General features: G+C 54.2%; 1 protein-coding gene across 5 annotated transcripts in view; it reads left to right on the top strand.

Annotated features, from left to right (window-relative positions):
- The window catches only part of GRAMD1B (GRAM domain containing 1B), a 196,641-nt gene that overhangs the window by 129,625 nt on the left and 44,207 nt on the right, over window positions 1-22,809 (top strand). For all 5 annotated transcript variants that reach the window (XR_010308741.1, XM_064173231.1, XM_064173233.1 and 2 more), the window contains one exon: window positions 14,749-14,769. Coding sequence is in view for 4 of the 5 variants with exons in the window: in XM_064173231.1 (XP_064029301.1) it covers window positions 14,749-14,769 (21 nt within the window). In the remaining variant the exon portion in view is untranslated. The remainder of the gene's footprint in view (window positions 1-14,748; window positions 14,770-22,809) is intronic.

Below are 22,809 nucleotides of genomic sequence, written 5' to 3'. Positions count from 1 at the left end.
CACTGGTGCCTTTGCCTCCACGCTCCACTGGTCCCTCACCTCCACGCTCCACTGGTCCCTTTGCCTCCACGCTCCACTGGTGCCTTTGTCTCCACTCTCCACTGGTCCCTCACCTCCACGCTCCACTGGTCCCTCACCTCCACGCTCCACTGGTCCCTCTGCCTCCACGCTCCACTGGTCCCTCACCTCCACGCTCCACTGGTCCCTCACCTCCACGCTCCACTGGTCCCTTTGCCTCCACGCTCCACTGGTCCCTTTGCCTCCACGCTCCACTGGTGCCCTGCCTCCACACTCCAATGGGGTGAGCTGGCTTTGTCCCCTGCTGTGATGGTTTGAGAGTTACCTGCCCCCCCACACACACAATGAAGTGACCCAGACTAGACTCAGCTGGCTGGAAGTTAAGGAATGAAGCTATAGTTACAGCTTAGCACAATCACAGACATATACAAGTTAAAAGTAGTACAGAAACACAGTACTCCTCCCAGAAATCAGAGTCCCCAGGAGGCTCCTGACCCAAACCTCCTCCCTCACCCTTTCTCTCCTTTCAGAAACAACCAGATCAGTCCCTGTATATCTCAGAGAGATCTGAGGTGAGATGCTATAAAGACAAGAAGGAGGTTAGGGGAAATAAAAAGCTTAGATTGGATTAAAGAGTTAGGGCAGAGGCAACCACACAGCCCCAGACTGCCAGAGAGAGAAGGAGCAGGAGCCAGGGAGAGCTGAGCAGTGTGTGAGCAGGCAGTATCCTACCTGCACTGGGACTAGTTGTGTTTCTCAGCAGAAGACTGAGTGCTGTAGGGTACTCTTGGGTGTTTTTTCTTTCTTCTCACAGCCAAGGATTTAATTTCTCACTAAAATATTCCAGTTACCCTCAAAGCACCACACCTGCCCCTTAGTCCTCTGCCTAATTCTTCATTTCCCACCATACTCTGGATAATTCTCCTCACTGGGAGCTGCTGGCCTAGGTCAGACTTCAGCACAGCTCTGGCATCTGTCAGTGACTTGAGTCTCTGAGTTGCTGATGGCTTCTGCTGTGGTTCCATAACAGCTCATACAGAGGCATAGATTTGGTTGGTTGGAAGAGCTCATCCAGTCCAACCTTCAACCCTGCTGTGGTTCCATGACATCTCATACAGCGTCACAGATTTGGTTGGTTGGAAGAGCTCATCCAGTCCAACCTTTGACCCTGCTGTGGTTCCATAACAGCTGATACAGAGGCATAGATTTGGTTGGTTGGAAGAGCTCATCCAGTCCAACCTTCAACCCTGCTGTGGTTCCATGACAGCTCATACAGAGTCACAGATTTGGTTGGTTGGAAGAGCTCATCCAGTCCAACCTTCAACCCTGCTGTGGTTCCATAACAGCTCATACAGAGGCATAGATTTGGTTGGTTGGTTGGTTGGAAGAGCTCATCCAGTCCAACCTTCAACCCTGCTGTGGTTCCATGACAGCTCATACAGAGTCACAGATTTGGTTGGTTGGAAGAGCTCATCCAGTCCAACCTTCAACCCTGCTGTGGTTCCATGACAGTTCATACAGAGTCACAGATTTGGTTGGTTGGAAGAGCTCATCCAGTCCAACCTTTGACCCTGCTGTGGTTCCATAACAGCTGATACAGAGGCATAGATTTGGTTGGTTGGAAGAGCTCATCCAGTCCAACCTTCAACCCTGCTGTGGTTCCATGACAGCTCATACAGAGTCACAGATTTGGTTGGTTGGAAGAGCTCATCCAGTCCAACCTTCAACCCTGCTGTGGTTCCATAACAGCTCATACAGAGGCATAGATTTGGTTGGTTGGTTGGTTGGAAGAGCTCATCCAGTCCAACCTTCAACCCTGCTGTGGTTCCATGACAGCTCATACAGAGTCACAGATTTGGTTGGTTGGAAGAGCTCATCCAGTCCAACCTTCAACCCTGCTGTGGTTCCATGACATCTCATACAGCGTCACAGATTTGGTTGGTTGGAAGAGCTCATCCAGTCCAACCTTTGACCCTGCTGTGGTTCCATAACAGCTGATACAGAGGCATAGATTTGGTTGGTTGGAAGAGCTCATCCAGTCCAACCTTCAACCCTGCTGTGGTTCCATGACAGCTCATACAGAGGCATAGATTTGGTTTGTTGGAAGAGCTCATCCAGTCCAACCTTCAACCCTGCTGTGGTTCCATAACAGCTCATACAGAGTCACAGATTTGGTTGGTTGGAAGAGCTCATCCAGTCCAACCTTCAACCCTGCTGTGGTTCCATGACAGCTCATACAGAGTCACAGATTTGGTTGGTTGGAAGAGCTCATCCAGTCCAACCTTTGACCCAACCCCACTGTGGCCATCAAACCACACCCCCAAGTGTTAGGGGAGTGAGAAATGTGTGGGGTAGTAGGAGACATTAAGTGGAGGCACAGCAGAGTTATAGAATGTTGGTGGAAAAGGCCTCTGAGATCATCCAGTCCAACCTGCAACCCAACCCCACCATGGCCACCAAACCACGGCCCCAGGTGCCATGGACACAGGTTTCCTGAACACCTGCAGGGATGGGGACTCCATAACCTCCTTGGGCAGCCTGTTCCAGTCCCTGACCACTCTTGCACCAAGAAGATTGTTCCTCATCACCAACCTAACCCTCCCCTGGCACAATTTCAGGCCAACCTTCCTGCAGTCAAGGCCACGTTTCCTTGGGAGGCTCCTGTGCTTTTGAGGACCTTGGATATGAGTTGTTGCAGTTGCTCTTTGTCATCTGGCTGATGAAGAGTGACAGAACAAACAAATCCCTCTGTGCAGACAGCCTGTGCAGGGCTCCCTCATTGCTCCAGTCCTGCCTGAGCCCTGCTGAGCCTCAGGCTGCACAGAATCAGTTTGCACATTGCTTCTGATCAGGGCAGCACAGTGACCATCCTGCCCTGGGGGGTTGGTACTTCCCTTAGGAAGGCTTCCATGGGTGGAAACAGCTTTGTCTTGGCTGTAACCAGGAAGAGGGGTTCAGGTTTGGTGACTCCTGATTGTGAGCACTGCTCTTGTGTGAGCAGTGACAAACACATCAGGGTCCTGGGAGCCAAAGGTACCCCTCGGTGCCAACCCTGACGCCAGTGGTGCATGAGCAGGCAGGTAGCTGCCAGGAGCACTTGGGGGTGTCCAGCCTGCTGCAGTGACAAAGTGCAGCCTGTGTGAGCTCACCGTGTCCCAGGCATGGCTGATGGCCTGTGTGCCACCAGCTGTTAGATCTGAGCCCAGCTTAGTGTGAGTTGTGTCACACACACCACAAGGCTTCGTGTGCTGCCCTTTGCGGTGGCTGTCAGCAGAGGAGACAGGACTCAGTGGCCCATGCTGGCTGCTCTGACCTGGTCTCTCACCACCCAGAGAGGAGTGTGAGAGCATCAGAGAGGGAGGGAAGAGCTGGTTTAAGGTGCATCACTTGAGACCACTCAGTCCTGAGGCTGCCCCTGAGGTCAGGCTTTGTTTCCTGTTCACACAGCAGCCTACAAACCCCACCCCAGGGCGGCAGGACCATAGAAGCATAGAGTCATAGAATCAGGCAGGGTTGGAAGGGACCAAAAGGAGCAGCCAGTGCCAACCCCTGCCATGCCCAGGGACACCCTACCCTAGAGCAGGCTGCACACAGCCTCAGCCAGCCTGGCCTCAAACACCTCCAGCCATGGGGCCTCAACCCCCTCCCTGGGCAACCCATTCCAGCCTCTCACCACTGTCCTGCTCAACAACTTCCTCCTCACCTCCAGCCTGAACCTACCCATCTCCAGCTTTGCTCCATCCCCCCCAGTCCTCTCACTCCCTGACAGCCTGAAAAGTCCTTCCCCAGATATTTTGTAGCCCACTTCAGACCCTGCAAGGCCACAAGAAGGTCCCCTGGGAGCCTCCTCTGCTCCAGCCTGCACAGCCCCAACTCTTTCAGGCTGTGCTCACAGCAGAGCTGCTGCAGCCTCTCAGCATCCTCCTGGCCCTGCTCTGGACACTCTCCAGCATCTCCACAGCCCTCTTGTCCCAGGGGCTCCAGAGCTGGATGCAGCACTCCAGGTGGGCTCTCAGCAGAGCAGAGCAGAGCAGAGCAGAGGGGCAGAATCCCCTCCCTGGCCCTGCTGGCCACACTGCTGCTGCTGCAGCCCAGGCTCCGGTTGCTCTCTGGGCTGCCAGTGCACACTGCTGGCTCCTGATGACCAGAGGATGACTTCAGTCCTGCTGGTGCCAGAAGAGAGGCAGGGGCAGGGCACAGCAGGTTCGGGGGTGCTGGGGCAGGGCACAGCAGGTTCGGGGATGCTGAGGCAGGGCAGTGTTGTCCTTGGTAAGGGGAAGTGCAGACACAACTTGGCCCACGGAGTGCTGCGAGCAGAGGCTCAGGGCAGTCTGACTTCACCAGCAGGCTGCCTGCTACATCTTGCCTGCAATCCACGGTGCCTGCCCTGAGGAAGAGGCGGGGGGGAGGGGAGTGCAGAGCTGTCTGCTGGGGCTGGGGGGGAGGTTCTCCCTTCTAGTGCTGTGCCAGGTAATTCTTCTTCCTTCCTTAACGTCTCTCTTTTCATTCCTGCATGCTCTCTCTCCGATTAAGTCACACAAGCGCCTCTCCAAAGTAAGCCTTCTCTTTTCTCTCCCGTGCCCTCGCTGTAGAGTTGTCTCAGCGCTCAGAACCCCTTCCCCGTGGCGCTGAGTGGCGACCCCAGCCCGAGGCTTTCTCCCGGCGCGGCTGCGAGGATGCTGCCGAGGGCTCGGCGCCGACCCTGGCGCCCGGAGCTGGTTTCGCCTCTGCCGCTGGGATCCGCTTACTGTTCGCGCCCACGGTGCGAGGGCTGGGCTGGCTCAGCGCTCCCCTCCCATCCCCTGCCTTGTCGGCTAAGGTTTGCTTTCCTTTCCCCTCCCCCTCGTAGCGAGCTGCTCTCTTTGCCGGGCAGAACTTGCCAGCTTTGGGAGGCTGAGCAGTGTCGGAATGGTAGGGGTTGGAAGTGCCCTCTGGAGATCCTCAGGGTCCAACCCCCACCATAAGCCCTTCTCTTCTCCTCTCTTGTTACTTGATGCGTTTCAGAAGCAAAGAGTTGCTCTCTGGTGACTTCTTGCCTGCTTTTCCTGATGGGCAGAGGTCTCAGCTGCCTGCCCTTGCACGCTCCCCCCCACCCCTGCCCCGTGTGATGTAAATAGTAGAGAGCAGTGATGCCAAATGACCCCAGCTTGGCCCTGGTAGAGCAGACCTGTGCCAGATGAACGCTGACAATTCATGGGCTCGCTCTGAAAGGTGCTCTGAGCAGCAGGGTCCCTCCCTGGGGGCTTGGATTGCAGAGAAGCTCCTGTGAGCTTTGACCTCGCCTCTCTGTGCTGTCCTCAGAAGAGCAGAGCAATCAGGGGCACCCATGGGATGCTGGACTGAGTGCCAGGCTGTTGGCATCTCCACACATGTACCAGTGAGGTTAAAACCAGAATGGCTTCGTAATCCACCAAATCAGTGCCTTGGCCTTTCCCCAGCTGTTGCCTTAGATTTCACTCTAGGCAAGTCCTCAGGCAGCAGTGAAGTCTCCAGTGCTGGCTTAACTGTTCTTCCCTGGCCATGATGCCTCTTGTCACCAGCCTGGCCTTGCATGAGTGCTGGTGTCTGCTGGAAGCTCCTTTCTGTCTGTTGTTGTTGTTGTTCTAAGGCAGATTGCCTTGTGCTTGGTGACTGTAGCTTGGGTTAGCTGTGTGACTGCTGTCTCAGGTGGGGTGTGAAAAGGAGTTCTGTGGAAGCTGCAGGTCTGGAGCAGCAGAGAGCCCTGAGAGGGTTGCTGGTGAGTAGAGGTGTGTGGGTCAGGACAGGTTATGGCCAGCCCAGGGTAAGCTGGAGGCTCTCTGCCCAAGCCATGGGGAGGTTTGTTAGGGAGGAAGAGCGATGGATGTGTAGTGGTGCTGGGCTGTGCTTGCCTCTTGCTCTTCTGGGAGAGCCAAACTCACAGTGGCTTTGAGATAATCAGGGAAACAAGAGGGAAGTGGAGCTCAGGTGAGTTGCAGGGCGAGGAAGATGATGCACAGAGGGAAGGAGATGCCAGGCATGACCTCTGCCAGCCTGCCTCGGAGCCTCCTGCCCTGCCTGCCCCAGGTCTGTGCGCAGGGAAAGCCTCCAGCAGTCTGAAGCTTCAATCTCTTCAGTAGAATCTCTCTTCTGTGCTCCAAAAGCTGCTTCCCCTGGAACAAGTGAGGAATCCCAGCCCCCAGATTCTCCCCACACAGCTGCCTGTTGAAGACAGGGAGAGGTTAGGTGCAGAGAGCTGCAGGAGAAAGACTCCAGCCCCTCCTTTCCAGCCTCTTCTCCTCTCCCCACCCATCTGGTGCGAGGAGAAGGCTCTGGCTTGCCAGCCTGTCTCGCTGGTGAAATGAAACAGCCTCAGCCCATGAGTTTGCTGCTGTGTTCGACTCTTGCTGACAGATCTGCTGCGGGTCCCTTGCCCCTGCTCCGTGCGGTGTCCCTCGCCGTGCTGCAGCGCTGCCATCAGAGGGAGCGTTCCACCAGGAGTCCTTAAGCACTGCCTTACAGCTGCTGCAAGGCTTGATACGGGTTTCCCTTCTCCTTTCCTCTCCTTTCCTTTCCTCTCCTTTTATTTTCTCTTCTTTTCTCTTCCTTTCCTTTCCTTTCCTTTCCTTTCCTTTCCTTTCCTTTCCTTTCCTTTCCTTTCCTTTCCTTTCCTTTCCTTTCCTTTCCTTTCCTTTCCTTTCCTTTCCTTTCCTTTCCTTTCCTTTCCTTTCCTTTCCTTTCCTTTCCTTTCCTTTCCTTTCCTTTCCTTTCCTTTCCTTTCCTTTCCTTTCCTTTCCTTTCCTTTCCTTTCCTTTCCTTTCCTTTCCTTTCCTTTCCTTTCCTTTCCTTTCCTTTCCTTTCCTTTCCTTTCCTTTCCTTTCCTTTCCTTTCCTTTCCTTTCCTTTCCTTTCCTTTCCTTTCCTTTCCTTTCCTTTCCTTTCCTTTCCTTTCCTTTCCTTTCCTTTCCTTTCCTTTCCTTTCCTTTCCTTTCCTTTCCTTTCCTTTCCTTTCCTTTCCTTTCCTTTCCTTTCCTTTCCTTTCCTTTCCTTTCCTTTCCTTTCCTTTCCTTTCCTTTCCTTTCCTTTCCTTTCCTTTCCTTTCCCTTCCTCTCCTCTTCCTTTCCCTTCCTCTCCTCTTCCTCTCCTCTTCCTCTCCTCTTCCTCTCCTCTTCCTCTCCTCTTCCTCTCCTCTTCCTCTCCTCTTCCTCTCCTCTTCCTCTCCTCTTCCTCTCCCCTTCCCTTCCCTTCCCTCTTATTTTCTTTACTTCTCTCCCTTCCCTTCCTTTCCCTCCCCTCCCTTCCCATGCCCTTCTCTTCTCCCTGGAGCTTGCTTTACCCTTGCTGCCCAGCACCAAACCACCTCCAGTTCCTCCCATCACTCACAGGATTTTAGTGGCAAATGCTGCTACTTCTGGAGCAGCTTTCTGAAGTCAGCAAAAAAAAACCAAACCCCACCCCAAGCCCAGCCTTTTTGAAGTACACATTTGAAACTCTTCTGCTCTTCCCCAAAGGGAAAAAAAAAAGGAGAAAAAAGTGGCTTTCCTCTCCATTGCAAATGCTTCAGGTCCTTCCCAATGTCTGTAGCTGAAGAATCACAGAACTGATGATGTTGGCAGAGAGCTCCAAGCTCCTGCAGCCCAACCTAGCCCCCAGCCCTGCCCAACCAACCAGACCATGGCACTAAGTGCCCCAGCCAGGCTTGGCTGCAACACCTCCAGCCACAGCCACTCCACCACCTCCCTGGGCAGCCCATTCCAGTGCCAATCACTCTCTCTGACAACAACTTCCTAACAACATCCAGCCTGAACCTGCCCTGGCACAGCTTGAGGCTGTGTCCCCTTCTTCTGTCCCTGGCTGCCTGGCAGCAGAGCCCAACCCCACCTGGCTACAGCCTCCCTGCAGGCAGCTGCAGGCAGCAGTGAGCTCTGCCCTGAGCCTCCTCTGCTGCAGGCTGCACCCCCCCAGCTCCCTCAGCCTCTCCTCACAGGGCTGTGCTCCAGGCCCCTCCCCAGCCTTGCTGCCCTTCTCTCAACACCTTCCAGCACCTCAGCATCTCTCTGCAATGGAGGAGCCCAGAACTGGACACAGCACTGCAGGGGTGGCCTGAGCTTGTTGTGGCAGATGGTGCCAAAGGCTTTGCTGCAGTCCAGGCAGACTCCATCCACAGCCTGCCCCACAGGCACCAGGCAGGAACCTGATCATAAAAGGAGCTCAGGTTGGTCAGGCAGGACCTACCCTGCCTAAATCCATACTGGCTGGGCCTGAACCCTTGGCCATGCTGTAGGTGCTTAAAGGTCAAGTTAAGGGAAATGACCTGTTCTAGGAGGAAGAGTGAGGAGAGACTGGCACAGGTTGCCCAGGGAGGTTGTGGAGCACAGGGAGGGAGGGTGAGGAGACACTGGCACAGGTTTCCCAGGGAGGCTGTGGAGCACAGAAGCACAGAATGTGATCAAAGATCACATTCTGTGCTTCTGTGCTCCACAACCTCCCTGGAGGTGTTCAGAACCAGATTGGATGAGACCTTGAGTGACCTGTTCCAGTGGGAGATGTCCCTGCCTGTGGCAGGGGAGTTGGAACTGGCTGAGCTTTGAGCTCCCTTCCAACCTAAACCATTCAGTGAAACCATAATTGTTCACCTGAGCTCTGGAGATGGTAGTTTGGAAGGGATCTCAGAAGGTCTCTGGCTCAAAGCAGGGCTGATGTGGTTAGATGAGGTTGGTCTAAAGTAGTTTGGAAGGGATCACAGAAGGTCTCTGGCTCAAAGCAGGGCTGATGTGGTTAGATGAGGTTGGTCTAAAGTAGTTTGGAAGGGATCACAGAAGGTCTCTGGCTCAAAGCTGGGCTGATGTGGTTAGATGAGGTTGGTCTAAAGTAGTTTGGAAGGGATCACAGAAGGTCTCTGGCTCAAAGCTGGGCTGATGTGGTTAGATGAGGTTGGTCTAAAGTAGTTTGGAAGGGATCTCAGAAGGTCTCTGGCTCAAAGCAGGGCTGATGTGGTTAGATGAGGTTGGTCTAAAGTAGTTTGGAAGGGATCACAGAAGGTCTCTGGCTCAAAGCAGGGCTGATGTGGTTAGATGAGGTTGGTCTAAAGTAGTTTGGAAGGGATCTCAGAAGGTCTCTGGCTCAAAGCTGGGCTGATGTGGTTAGATGAGGTTGGTCTAAAGTAGTTTGGAAGGGATCTCAGAAGGTCTGGCTCAATGCAGGGCTGATGTAGTTAGATGAGGTTGGTCTAAAGTAGTTTGGAAGGGATCTCAGAAGGTCTCTGGCTCAAAGCAGGGCTGATGTGGTTAGATGAGGTTGGTCTAAAGTAGTTTGGAAGGGATCTCAGAAGGTCTCTGGCTCAAAGCAGGGCTGATGTAGTTAGATGAGGTTGGTCTAAAGTCTTAGCCCAGCCAACCTTCTGCAGACCTCCAAGACTGGAGATGCCACAGCCTCATGCAGCTCCTGCTCCAGTGCTTAACCACTCTTGTTGTGGACAGGCTTTTTTCCTTCCCCTTACTGCAGCTTCTGACTCTTGCACCTCCTCCTTCCCCTGTGTGATTCTGAGCGTGGCTGCGTGTGGCTCATCTACCCCTTCCCACTGGGCAGATCAACCCTCGTGTGGATAGCAGGTCCTGAAATTCTGGTCCTTTGGGAGTGGAGTGAGGGCTCTGGGAATCCATCTCATCCATTTCTTTGGAGTTCTTTTGACCCCAGGGCCCTCAGCAGCTGAGTGGATAACAGAGATTTGGGAAGCGCACAGAGCATCCCCAAAGGGCTCTGAAAGCTCTGCCCTCACCCTGCTCCCCTGGCTCCATTCCCCCAGGTGTAAAGTGGACTTAGGGATACTTCTGGAGCTCTCTGGCATCTTATTCACCTGGAGGGAAAAGAGGAGGATTCCACCTCCTGGGAAGCAACAGGGTGTGGGAGTGAGCTGTTGTTACCCTGCTGCCCAGGACGCTGCAAGGTGGCAAGCTCTGTCGGGCACCAAGGCCGAGCTCTGTGTGCCCCTCTGCTTCCCCCTGCAGAGCTCTGCTCTGCCACAGTGCTGTGTGCCCAGCTGAGCTCTGTGTGCCCCTCTGCCTCCCCCTGCAGAGCTCTGCTCTGCCACAGTGCTGTGTGCCCAGCTGAGCTCTGTGTGCCCCTCTGCTTCCCCCTGCAGAGCTCTGCTCTGCCACAGTGCTGTGTGCCCAGCTGAGCTCTGTGTGCCCCTCTGCTTCTCCCTGCAGAGCTCTGCTCTGCCACAGTGCTGTGTGCCCAGCTGAGCTGTGCCCCTCTGCTTCCCCCTGCAGAGCTCTGCTCTGCCACAGTGCTGTGTGCCCAGCTGAGCTCTGTGTGCCCAGCTGAGCTGTGCCCCTCTGCTTCCCCCTGCAGAGCTCTGCTCTGCCACAGTGCTGTGTGCCCAGCTGAGCTCCCAACCCAACATGGTGCAGAGGCAGTCGTTAAATGCTGAGAGGAACACATCCCCCTCCCCGTTTTCAGAGGAAACTTCCCATTTGGAGAGGAAAACTCCAATTTTGAGAGGAAAACCTCCCAGTCTGAGAGGAAACCTCCCATTTTAAAAGGAAAACCTCCCATTTTCCACTCCCCCCTGCCCATTTCCACTGTAAAGTCTCCATTTCCATTTCCAGTTTCCCCATTTCCAGATACAGTTCCCCATTTCCAGATACAGTTCCCCATTTCCAGACACAATTCCCCATTTCCAGATACAAATCCCCATTTCCAGATACAAATCCCCATTTCCAGATATAAATCCTCATTTCCAGATACAAATCCCCATTTCCAGATACAAATCCCCATTTCCAGATATAAATCCTCATTTCCAGATACAAATCCCCATTTCCAGATACAAATCCCCATTTCCAGATACAAATCCCCATTTCCAGATATAAATCCCCATTTCCAGATACAAATCCCCATTTCCAGATACAGTTCCCCATTTCCAGATATAAATCCCCATTTCCAGATACAAATCCCCATTTCCAGATACAGTTCCCCATTTCCAGATATAAATCCCCATTTCCAGATACAAATCCCCATTTCCAGATACAGTTTCCCCATTTCCAGATATAAATCCCCATTTCCAGATACAGTTTCCCCATTTCCAGATACAGTTTCCCCATTTCCAGACACAATTCCCCATTTCCAGATACAGTTCCCCATTTCCAGATACAAATCCCCATTTCCAGATGCAGTTCCCCATTTCCAGATACAATTCCCCATCTCCAGAGGGAGCTCCCCACTTCCAGTGAACAGCCTCCCCCTACTTTCACCTTCCTCCACTCCTGAGCTCTTCTGGTCTTGGCTCCCACCCATGCCCATGACCTGTGCTGCCCTGGCCAGGTCCCTGCAGATCAGTGCTGCCCTTCCCCGTGCCTCTGTGTGGCTCCATCCCTCTCTTACTTGTTTCTGTTCTCTTTTCAGTTCTAATGCTTTTGGTTTCTTTTTCCAGTATGACAGACTTAACCTGCTCAAAGTAAGAATTTGGTTTTCCTTTTTCCTTGCCTTTTCCCCCCCCCTTTCCCCTCCCCTTTTCATTTTACTGTCTCCTGAGTTTCCCAGTTCACATTTTCCTGTAGTGAGTTAAAAATAAAGCAGAGGGAGAGAAAATTGCAGGTGGAGAGAAAGTTGAAGGTGGAGAAAAAGTTGAAGGTGAAGAAAAAGTTGAGGGTGGAGATAAAGTTGAAGGTGAAGAAAAAGCTGAAGGTGGAGATAAAGCTGAAGGTGGAGAAAAAGTTGAAGGTGGAGAAAAAATTGAAGGTGGAGAAAAAGTTGAAGGTGAAGAAAAAGTTGAAGGTGGAGAAAAAATTGAAGGTGGAGAAAAAGTTGAAGGTGGAGGTAGAGTTGAAGGTGGAGATAGAGTTGAAGGTGGAGAGAAAATTGAAGGTGGAGAAAAAGTTGAAGATGGAGATAAAGTTGAAGGTGGAGAGAAAATTGAAGGTGGAGAAAAAGTTGAAGATGGAGATAAAGTTGAAGGTGGAGAGAAAATTGAAGGTGGAGAAAAAGTTGAAGATGGAGATAAAGTTGAAGGTGGAGAAAAAGTTGAAGGTGGAGAAAAAATTGAAGGTGGAGAAAAAGTTGAAGGTGGAGATAGAGTTGAAGGTGGAGATAGAGTTGAAGGTGGAGAGAAAATTGAAGGTGGAGAAAAAGTTGAAGATGGAGATAAAGTTGAAGGTGGAGAGAAAACTGAAGGTGGAGGTAGAGTTGAAGGTGGAGGTAGAGTTGAAGGTGGAGGTAGAGTTGAAGGTGGAGGTAGAGTTGAAGGTGGAGAGAAAGTTGAAGGTGGAGAGAAAATTGAAGGTGGAGAAAAAGTTGAAGGTGAAGAAAAAGTTGAAGGTGGAGAGAAAGTTGAAGGTGGCTTTAAGTACTCCACATCCTCTCTCCCCTTCTCTTTGGGCTTCCTCTGGTCTGTTCTGCCTGGAAAGCAGGGCTCAGGGAGAAGGAATCTCCTCATGCTGGAAGCAAAAGATGAGGTTTGGGTGTCAGAGCCATTGTGTGGCAGGGTTTAAGCAAGGAGGAGCTGCAGAGCTCTGCAGTGTGAAGGTGGAGCTGCTGCCATGGGTGCAGCAGAGGGGAGTGAGATGCTGGCACCACAGCCATGTGCAGCCCTCGTTTAGAAGGCAGAGTGACAGCAGTGGCTCTGTTTTGCCTGTGCCAATTAGAGTTTGCTAATGAGTTTCTTTCCCCAGGAGTTTGGGAGTGACTCCTTTTGCTCATTAAAGGCAACCAGATGGCAAAACAGAGCTGCAGGAAAATCACTCCCATCCTGGAGCCTGTGCTCCTGAGGGCAAGGTGCTGTGCACTTGGATTGAGGTTAATTCCCCCTGATTTTTGGTGTCTCTTTTTCCTCAGTAGAGGCTTGAGTTGCATAAAGCCTTTTCCCATGGCCTACTTGCAGAAGAGGATGACTTCAACTGGATCCTTTATGAATGGAGGGTATGGGGAAGTGCAGGGAGGAGGAGGATGTGCCTCTGGTTAGCTGAGCAGCCATATGGTGTGCTCAGCCCTTCAGCCTTTGCTCAGCAGCTGGGATGTTCCTCTTGTAGGCATCACACTTTTGGTCTGTGCCATGCACTGGGTTGCTGTGGGGGTTTGCTGTAGAGAGGCAGTGCAGTGGAACTGGCAGAGATGCCCAAGGCTGCAAGAGGTCCTGCAGGAATGTTGGCTCCATGAGTGAGATCCAGATGCCAGCTGCTGGGGTGGCCTTGGGAGTCATAGAATGCACTGGGTGGGAAGGGACCCTCCAGGGTCGTCTTGTCCAAGCCTCCTGCACTCATCAGGGACATCTCCAACTAGAGCAGGTTGCTCAGGGCCCCACCAAGTTTGACCTTGACTATCTCCAGGGCTTCAACCACAGCCCCTGGGCAACCTGCTCCAGTGTCTCCCCACCCTCACTGTGCAGAGCTTCCTCCTGATGTCCAACCTCAGTCTCCCCTGCTCCAGTTTCAAGCCCTTGCCTCTCATCCCATCACTTGTAGACAATCCCTCCCCAGCCCTCCTGTAGCTCCCCTGAGGTTCCTGTGAGTGTGCCCTTAACTCCCCCAGGCTCTGTGGCAAGGTGCAGAGCTTTATGGTTCCCTCTGTTCTCCAGGCTGGGTGTAAAGCTGTGAGCAGCACTCCCTGAGCCGAGCTCAGCAAAAGGAGTGTGGTCAACTACTGCCTCTGTCCTTGGCTGGTGGCCTTGCCTCTCCCAGCTGTAGTGCAGCCCTGCTGCTGCTGCTGGCAGGGTGAGGGCACAGGCACAGCCCTGTGGCTGCTGGCACCCAGCAGGGCTGTGCCAGCTGCACTCTGGCTGCCCGTGGGTGGTGCTGAAGGTCTGCAGTGCCCCCAGGCTTTGCTGCCCTGAGGCAAACCTCCCCCCCCCCCCCTCTTTAAGTGGGGGATATGTAACCTTTGCCAGCTCTGCTCAGTGCCCTGCCCTTGGAAAGCCAGCCTGGGCTGGAGGAGGAGTGTGAAGCTTCTCTCTTCCTCTCCCTCTGCAGACAAATCTCACCTCCAGCCACCAAGTGCCAAGTGTGGCTTTCCAAGCTGAGCTTCTGTGGCCTGTCCTCTCCAGCCAGCTGAGGTGCCACGAAGAGGGCAGCAAATGCAAACAGAGCATCACACCTGTGGCTGCTGCCAAACTCTGTGCACTGAAATGTGGGGAGGGGGGAAAAAGACAACCACCCCCAAAGAACCCAAAGCTTCTTCTGTTGCTTTGGTTTTGCTCAGCTTTCCCTCTGCAATTGTCCTGCCTCTCCTTTGTGTCTCTCCCTCCACAAATCCCAAGCTGTGTCCCTGCCTCCTGGCAGCTTCTTGGATTCACAGAATGGGTTGGGTTGGAAGGGAACCTTAAAGCTAAAAGGGACCAGTTGCAACCCCCCTGCCCTGGGCAGCGACAGCTCCCACTGGAGCAGGTTGCTCAAGGCCCTCATTGCTCTGAGGGTTTCTCTGCACACCTTAGCCAGCAGAGGTGGAAGATGGAAGCCTTCAGCAGAAGGCTCTGAGGAGTGACCAAGTGGGCACTGCTGTCCTGCTGAAGCCATTCCAGCATGTGTCTGTCTGTGTGCATGTGGACATGCACACCCCAGCCTGGCTCCTATTATGGGCTGGTGCTGCTGGGCTTGTTCCTGTGACTGGCAAGAACTCTCCTTAAGACCTCGCTGTGAAACCCTCTGAAGTCTTCTTCCCTTGGCTCCCACTTTCACGTCACTAATTCCACCCAGCAGAGTGGGGCTAGCTGCTGTGTCCTGTTCCCTTTGGATCCTGAGCCCCCTCTGCTGACTGATGCTTCTCTTCTCTTTTGTCCTTACAGAAAAGCCAGAGCTGGTATAATGTAAGTACTCCACTTTCTCTTGTCCCTGGGTGAATATGGGCTGGGGGAGGGAAGGGGCAAGTGGGGAGAGGTGCAAAGGGGCTTTGCAGTGGCACCTGGGACACGCTGACCACCTCCAAAGAGAGGAGATGGAAATGGCTCAGCACTGCCAGGGAAGGATGGGCAGAGCTAGAGGGCAAAAGCTTTGTCCTTGCAGTCTCTTCTGATGCTCTCCACACCCTGCACCTCCCAGCATCACCCAGCTGGGCAAACAAGAGCTGCCACCCTGCAGACCCTTTGCATCTCTGCAAGAGAGGGATTCTTGCTGCTGACCTGGCAGAAGCACAAACCAGCTCCTGCTTGTGCCAGGCTCTGCTTTTTGCTCTGCAAGCACAAGTGGCTGTGGTTTGGTGCAGTCAGGGCCACTTGTGCACGCTCAAACCCCTACCCTCCAGCTCTCTAAAGCAGATGCCAGCAGTGCTGTGATGCTGTGTGCAAATGCAGCAGCCAGGCCTCGTTCAGCAGCAGGCTCTGCCTTCCTGCAGCCCGAGGTGCCCAGAAGCAGGGGTGCTGGCTGGTGCAGCATGGTCAGGTGTGGCAGGAGCACGAGAGGCAGCCTTGGGCTCTTGCTGCGTGGCAGCAGCAGTAGGAGAGGAGAAGCAACGACCTGAGAAGCAGGGAGGCAGTGCCATTAAAGCAGGGTGGGCCAGACTGGTGGGGAAGTGGCAGATCAGCATGGAGAGGGCAGGCTGGACAGGAGGCCAGGTCCAAACAGGCTGCTGCCAAGAGGGGAATCCGTGGCCTCAGCTGAGGGTGACTTTTGCTGTGGGGCTTAGAGGTGCTTCTGCCTGTAGCTGCTGAGATCCCTCCCCTGCTGCATGATGCTTTGCTGTGCTCTGCCTCCGTGGGTCTCTGGTGTGTTCATGTCCTCTCTCTCTTATCTTTCTGTTCTCTTGTTTTGCCTCCATGTATTTTCAGCATGAGAGACAGTACATCCGCAGAGTAAGCACTGCCTGCCTGGGGGGTTCCTTTGTGCTTCCTTCTCCCTCCCCCAACCACCCCCACCCAAGTTATTTCCCTGTAGAAAACCAAACCAAGCTGTGTCAGTAGAGTAGAGGCAGTTCTGGCCAGACAAAAGCATCCATGTGGCAACCTGGATGGGCTGCAGGCTCTCAGTCCTGCTTGGAAGTGCTTTGATCCCACTGCCCTTCCTTACCAGCTCCTTCCAGACTGGAAGTGCTTTGATCCCACTGCCCTTCTTTACCAGCTCCTTCCAGGCTGGAAGTGCTTTGATCCCACTGCCCTTCCTTACCAGCTCCTTCCAGACTGGAAGTGCTTTGATCCCACTGCCCTTCCTTACCAGCTCCTTCCAGACTGGAAGTGCTTTGATCCCACTGCCCTTCCTTACCAGCTCCTTCCAGGCTGGAAGTGCTTTGATCCCACTGCCCTTCCTTACCAGCTCCTTCCAGACTGGGAGTGCATTGATCCCACTGCCCTTCTTCACCAGCTCCTTCCAGGCTGGAAGTGCTTTGATCCCACTGCCCTTCTTTACCAGCTCCTTCCAGGCTGGAAGTGCTTTGATCCCACTGCCCTTCCTTACCAGCTCCTTCCAGGCTGGAAGTGCTTTGATCCCACTGCCCTTCCTTACCAGCTCCTTCCAGGCTGGAAGTGCTTTGATCCCACTGCCCTTCTTCACCAGCTCCTTCCAGGCTGGAAGTGCTTTGATCCCACTGCCCTTCCTTACCAGCTCCTTCCAGGCTGGAAGTGCTTTGATCCCACTGCCCTTCTTCACCAGCTCCTTCCAGGCTGGAAGTGCTTTGATCCCACTGTCCTTCCTTACCAGCTCCTTCCTGGCTGGAAGTGCTTTGATCCCACTGCCCTTCTTTACCAGCTCCTTCCAGACTGGAAGTGCTTTGATCCCACTGCCCTTCTTTACCAGCTCCTTCCAGACTGGAAGTGCTTTGATCCCACTGCCCTTCTTCACCAGCTCCTTCCAGGCTGGAAGTGCTTTGATCCCACTGCCCTTCCTTACCAGCTCCTTCCAGGCTGGAAGTGCTTTGATCCCACTGCCCTTCCTTACCAGCTCCTTCCAGGATGGAAGTGCATTGATCCCACTGCCCTTCTTCACCAGCTCCTTCCAGGATGGAAGTGCATTGATCCCACTGCCCTTCCTTACCAGCTCCTTCCAGGATGGAAGTGCATTGATCCCACTGCCCTTCTTCACCAGCTCCTTCCAGGATGGAAGTGCATTGATCCCACTGCCCTTCTTCACCAGCTCCTTCCAGGCTGGAAGTGCATTGATCCCACTGCCCTTCCATACCAGCTCCTTCCAGGCTGGAAGTGCTTTGATCCCACTGCCCTTCCTTACCAGCTCCTTCCAGGCAGGGTCTTTTTTTCCTGGCATCTGGACCATTCTGTTCTTCTTCCCTCCACTGAGAGCAGCTCTGGGAAGGAATCTCTGGAGGCTGCCCCCTTTCACAAAGCCTCACAGTTTCCTTCCCCCACTTTAATCTCACCTAAACCTGACTCTGCACAGAGCAAACCCCCTCCACACTCTGCCAGGGCAGCACCCCTGGGTGCCAGGCACTGTGCAAACCCAACCCACAGCTCTTGCCCCAGGGCATTGGTGCCCAAAGTGCCAGCTTTCTGAGATGACTTTTTGCTGCTTTTACCTGGTCTGCTTGTCCTTGTAGCACTCCATTCTTCTTTGCCACTTGGAACTTTTCCTCTCCTCTCTCCTGGATTCCTTTTTCTCTACTTTTTTTTCCCCCCCTTAAGATGCTACCAACTGCTCTGCCTTTGTGTCTTCTCCTTTTGCTCCTACCAGTGCTGCTTTTTTCTGGGGGGGGGACTGACATCCCTACCAGCTGGAGAAGAGGGAGAAAAGGAGTGACCCAAGGTCCTGGATTGGTTTGGCAGGCCTGGCCTCCATCTGCTTTCTGGAGGACAAATGCAAAGGGGCCCAGGTGCACTGTGAGACTTGGCACAGAGCAGCACTTTGACAGTGAATGTTGTGTGACACTCAAGCTCCTGGGGCTTGCTTCGTGTTCATGTCCTCATGGTGGAAGAGCAGACCATCAGTGGGCTGGCTGAGTTCACCAGGAGCAGAAAGGAAAGGTCCCTGGGGTGTTTCTCTTGCCTTCAAGTGAGGAGCTGCAGGCTCTGGTTTTCCAGAACTGAGTCTCTCATGGGCTCAAACTCAGCTTGTTGGTGAGCAGTGGTTTAGGCAGCACCCACCTGTGTGCTCAGCCCTCAGGAGGCAGTTTGCTGTGTGTCTGCTTTGGCCTTCTGTGTTTCCATACTGAATTCTTGTGAAGTGAGGGATGGTTGAAACTTTGATTTCAATATATGAAGGAGGAGACCTCAAACCCAATCTTTCTCCATCACCTGGGCTGCTGTAGCAGAGAGGTGACCTGCTCTGTGGACCTGATGTGCTTAGAGAGGTGGGGAATTTGTCTTGCACTCTGATGATGAGGTGAAGGAGGAGTTTGTGCTGGCTCTGGGGGTGGCAGGGAGACCACAGACTGGTAGAAGGAGTTTGTAGCCCAGCAGGTACCATGGAGATCAGAGACCAGCTGGAGATCTCTGATCACATGCTGTGCTTCTGTGCTCCACAACCTCCCTGAGCAACCTATGCCAGTGTCTCACCACCCTCAACCTGTGCCAGTGTCTCACCACCCTCAACCTGTGCCAGTATCTCACCACCCTCAACCTGTGCCAGTTTCTCACCACCCTCAACCTGTGCCAGGCTCTCACCACCCTCAACCTGTGCCAGTCTCTCTTCACCCTCACTCCTTCCTCACAGCCAGTTTCCATCTCCCCTCTGCCACTTCAAACCCATTCCTCCTCCTCCTCTCATTCCCAGACCTTCTCAACAGTCCCTCCCCAGCCCTCCTGCAGCCCCCTGCAGCTCCTGCAAGGCCACTCCAAGCTCTCCTCCAAGCCTTCTCCTCTGCAGCCTGCACAGCCCCAACTCTCTCAGCCTGTGCTCAGAGCAGAGCTGCTGCAGCCCTCTCAGCATCTTGGTGGCCTCCTCTGGGCTGGCTCCAACACTTCCATGTCCTGCTTGTGCTGGGGGCTGCAGGACTGCCCCCAGGACTGCAGGTGGGGTCTGAGGAGAGCAGAGCCAAGGGGCAGAATCCCCTCCCTTGCCCTGTGCCCACACTGCTCTGGCTGCAGCCCAGCACAGGCTTGTGTCTGGGCTGCACTCACACTGAATCACAGAATGCATTGGGTTGGAAGGGAGCCTTGGTGGTGAAGGAGGGAATCTCATCTGTTGGAAGGAGTAAAATGCTCCCTGTGAAGACAAAGAGAGGGGAATTGTGCATCACTGTAGGGGGAACATCAGCAGCAGCTTTCCAAGAGTGGCAGCCTGAGTGAGTCAGCAGCAAAGCAGGGTTTGGTGCAGCAGTGCAGGGCTGGTGCAGTTAGCAAGGTAGTAAGCAGCCAGCCTGTGCCCTCTGTGCTTCAGTGCCAGGCATCTCTGCACTGCCCCTCATCATTTTGTCATTCTCTTTCTGAGGCAACCTCAACTCAGTGTCTCTGCAAGGGAAGGCCATGAAGATGCTCAGAGGGCTGCAGCAGCTCTGCTATAAGGCTGAGAGAGTTGGAGCTCTGCAGCCTGGACAAGAGAAGGCTTCCAGGAGACCTTGGAGTGGCCTTCCAGTAGCTGAAAGGGGCTGCAGGAGGGCTGGGGAGGGACTGTTGACAGGGGCTTGTGATGCCAAGGCAAGGAGGAATGGGTTTGAAGTGGCAGAAGGGAGATTGAAACAGGATGTTAGGAAGGTGTGAGGGTAGTGAGAGACTGGCACAGGTTGAGGGTGGTGAGACACTGGCACAGGTTGAGGGTGCTGAGACACTGGCACAGGTTGCCCAGGGAGGTGTTTCAGGACCAGGTTGGATGAGACCTTGAGTGACCTGTTCTAGTGGGAGGTGTCCCTGCCCATGGCAGGGTGAGGTTGGAACTGTCTGAGCTTTGAGCTCCCTTCCTACCTAAGCCATGCTGTGATTTCTCATCCCTCCAGAGCTGTCATGAGCAGCTCTGCTATGAGGACAGGCTCAGGGAGCTGAGGTTGTTCAGCCTGGAGAAGAGAAGGCTCCAGGGAGACTTCAGAGCTGCCTTCCAGTTCCTAAAGGCATCCTACAGGAAGGCTGGGGAGGGACTTCTCCTAAGGGTGTGTAGAGACAGGACAAGGGGGAATGGTTTGGAGCTGAGTAGGTTTGAACTGGATCTTAGGAAGAGCTTCAGCCTGAGGGTGGTGAGACTCTGAAATAGGTTGCCAAGGGAGGTTGTGGAAGCCTCCTCCCTGAGGGTGTTCAAGGCCAGGTTGGGTGAGGCCTTGAGCAGCAGAGTCTAGCTGAGAGGTGTCTCTGCCTATGGCAGGGAGGTTGGGGTAGATGATCTCTGAGGTCCCTTCCAACCTGAGCCATTCTGGGATTCTTTCCCCCTCCAGGTTTGCAGTGATGTATGTGGGTGGAAAGGTTGGAGCAGATGATCCTTGGGGTCCCTTCCAAGCTGCCACTCTGTGGTTCTGCATGACAAGGCACTCAAGTGCAGGTGAACCTCTGGTGGGGCTCAGGTGATCCCAGGATCCCAGGATATTAGGGGTTGGAAGGGACCCAAGGACATCATCAAGTCCAACCCCCTTGCCAGAGCAGGACAATCCTATCTAACACAGCTCAGAGGGCTGGAGAACCTCTCAGGGCCACAGAATCACAGCTCAGAGGGGTTGGAAGGGACCCAAGGACATCATCAAGTCCAACCCCCTTGCCAGAGCAGGACAATCCTATCTAACACAGCTCAGAGGGCTGGAGAACCTCTCAGGACCACAGAATCACAGCTCAGAGGGGTTGGAAGGGACCCAAGGAGATCACTGAGTCCAAGCCCCTGCCAGAGCAGCACCATCCAATCCAGCTCAGGGCACACAGGACACATCCAGACAGGCCTGGAAAGGCTCCACACAAGGAGACTCCACAACCTCTCTGGGCAGCCTGTGCCAGGCTCTGGGACCCTTCCAGGCAAGAAGTTGCCCTTGTGCTGAGCTGGAGCCTCCTGTGCTGCAGCTTCCATCCATTGCTGCTCATCCTAAGTGATGATGAACTTCCAGCCACTTTCCACCCCAAATGGCCCAGGATTGCTGGGAAGCTTCTTCCTCTGCTGTTCATGCACATTTAACAGGACAGGGGGAAAAATAGTCAAGAACTGGAGAGAAGGCTGAGAGCTGAGGTCACATCTGGAAGAAAGCCTGTGGTTGCCAGTGGCTTTGGTGGCCCTGATCAGTCAGTGGGCTCTAAGCCTCTCCCACCCAAGCAGGGAATGTGTTCTGTAGGCTGTTCCTTCCCAGGAGCAATGTGAAGCTTCCCTAAAGAATTGGGAGCGTGGCCATGGAAGCTGCAGAAGGTTTTCCTTCCCCCTTTTCCTTCTGCCTCTTAGCCTCTCTCCTCCTCATCTCTCAGCTGTACCAGGCTGCACCTTTCTCAGCTCTTGCTGTTGTCAGAGCTCCCTGTCCTGTCCCATCCCCCAGCAGGTCGCTGGAGGATTTGTTTGTGCCTTATCAGGGAGGTGTCACCATGGGGAGTTTCCCTTTTCTCTGCCTTGCCCCCACCAAGCCTCTTCCCTCCACCCTTCCTGTGCCATCCTGTCCTGTCTCCCTCCCTTTGCAGTGGGGTTAATGTTTGCTCTCTCTCCACCTCTGCTGACTGCTCCCATTCATCCCTGCAGGGCAGGGGGGTGGGGGTGGAGACAGAAGCATCCTGGTGGGGTTTGTTTAGTTTGGGAAGTCATCCCCAAAGCAGATTCCAGCTCTGAGGCCATGCAGTCAAGCAAGTGAAGGTAGCTCCTGGATCTCTCTAGTCCTGATTCTTCATAGGTTCATGGGCTCAGAGAATGGGTTGGGTTGGAAGGAACCTCAAAGATCATCCAATTCCAGCCTCCCACTAGAACAGGTCACTCAAGGTCTCATCCAACCTGGTTCTGAAACACCTCCAGGGAGGTGCTTCTGTGCTCCACAACCTCCCTGGGCAACCTGTGCCAGTGTCTCACCACCCTCACTCTCAACAATTGAGGGGGCATTTTGCTGCCCCCAGGCTACAGAACTCTTGTTTAGTGTTCACTCATCTTGGGTTGGCTCCCAGCCCCGAGGAACTATGTCCTGCTTCCTTCCAGTGGGGCTAAATGGAGACACCTCTCTGCTGTCTGCCACCAGCAATGCCTTTATGGTGCACCTTGAGGCTTGACAGTTCCTCCTGCAGTCCTTACCCCTGGAATGGAGCAGTGGCTCTGCAGAGGCTTGGCTGGTTGCTTGGTTTGGGGGTTGCTTGGTTTGGGGGTGTTTGTTTTGTGGGGTTTGAGCTCTTTGTGCCCAGCTGCTTAGGAAGAAGCGTCTGGGTCGAGGCAATGCCAAGCATCAATCCAGGCTGGGCAGTGCCAGGCTGGAGAGCAGCCCTGAGGAGAGGGACTTGGGGGTGCTGCTGGAGGAGAAGCTCAGCAGGAGCCAGCAGTGTGCACTTGCAGCCCAGAGAGCAACCAGAGCCTGGGCTGCAGCAGCAGCAGTGTGGCCAGCAGGGCCAGGGAGGGGATTCTGCCCCTCTGCTCTGCTCTGCTGAGACCCCAGATGGAGTGCTGCATCCAGCTCTGGAGCCCCTGGGACAAGAGGGCTGTGGAGATGCTGGAGAGTGTCCAGAGCAAGGCCAGGAGGATGCTGAGAGGCTGCAGCAGCTCTGCTGTGAGCACAGCCTGAAAGAGTTGGGGCTGTGCAGGCTGGAGCAGAGGAGGCTCCCAGGGGACCTTCTTGTGGCCTTCCAGGATCTGAAGGGGGCTACAAAATATCTGGGGAAGGACTTTTCAGGCTGTCAGGGAGTGAGAGGACTGGGGGGGATGGAGCAAAGCTGGAGATGGGTAGGTTCAGGCTGGAGGTGAGGAGGAAGTTGCTGAGCAGGAGAGTGGTGAGAGGCTGGAATGGGTTGCCCAGGGAGGGGGTTGAGGCCCCATGGCTGGAGGTGTTTGAGGCCAGGCTGGCTGAGGCTGTGTGCAGCCTGCTCTAGGGTAGGGTGTCCCTGGGC

Source organism: Pogoniulus pusillus, chromosome 38 (genome assembly GCF_015220805.1).
Source record: "Pogoniulus pusillus isolate bPogPus1 chromosome 38, bPogPus1.pri, whole genome shotgun sequence".
NCBI lineage: Eukaryota > Metazoa > Chordata > Aves > Piciformes > Lybiidae > Pogoniulus > Pogoniulus pusillus.
Note: the sequence above shows the minus strand (reverse complement) of the source record. Positions and strands in the feature narration are given on the sequence as shown.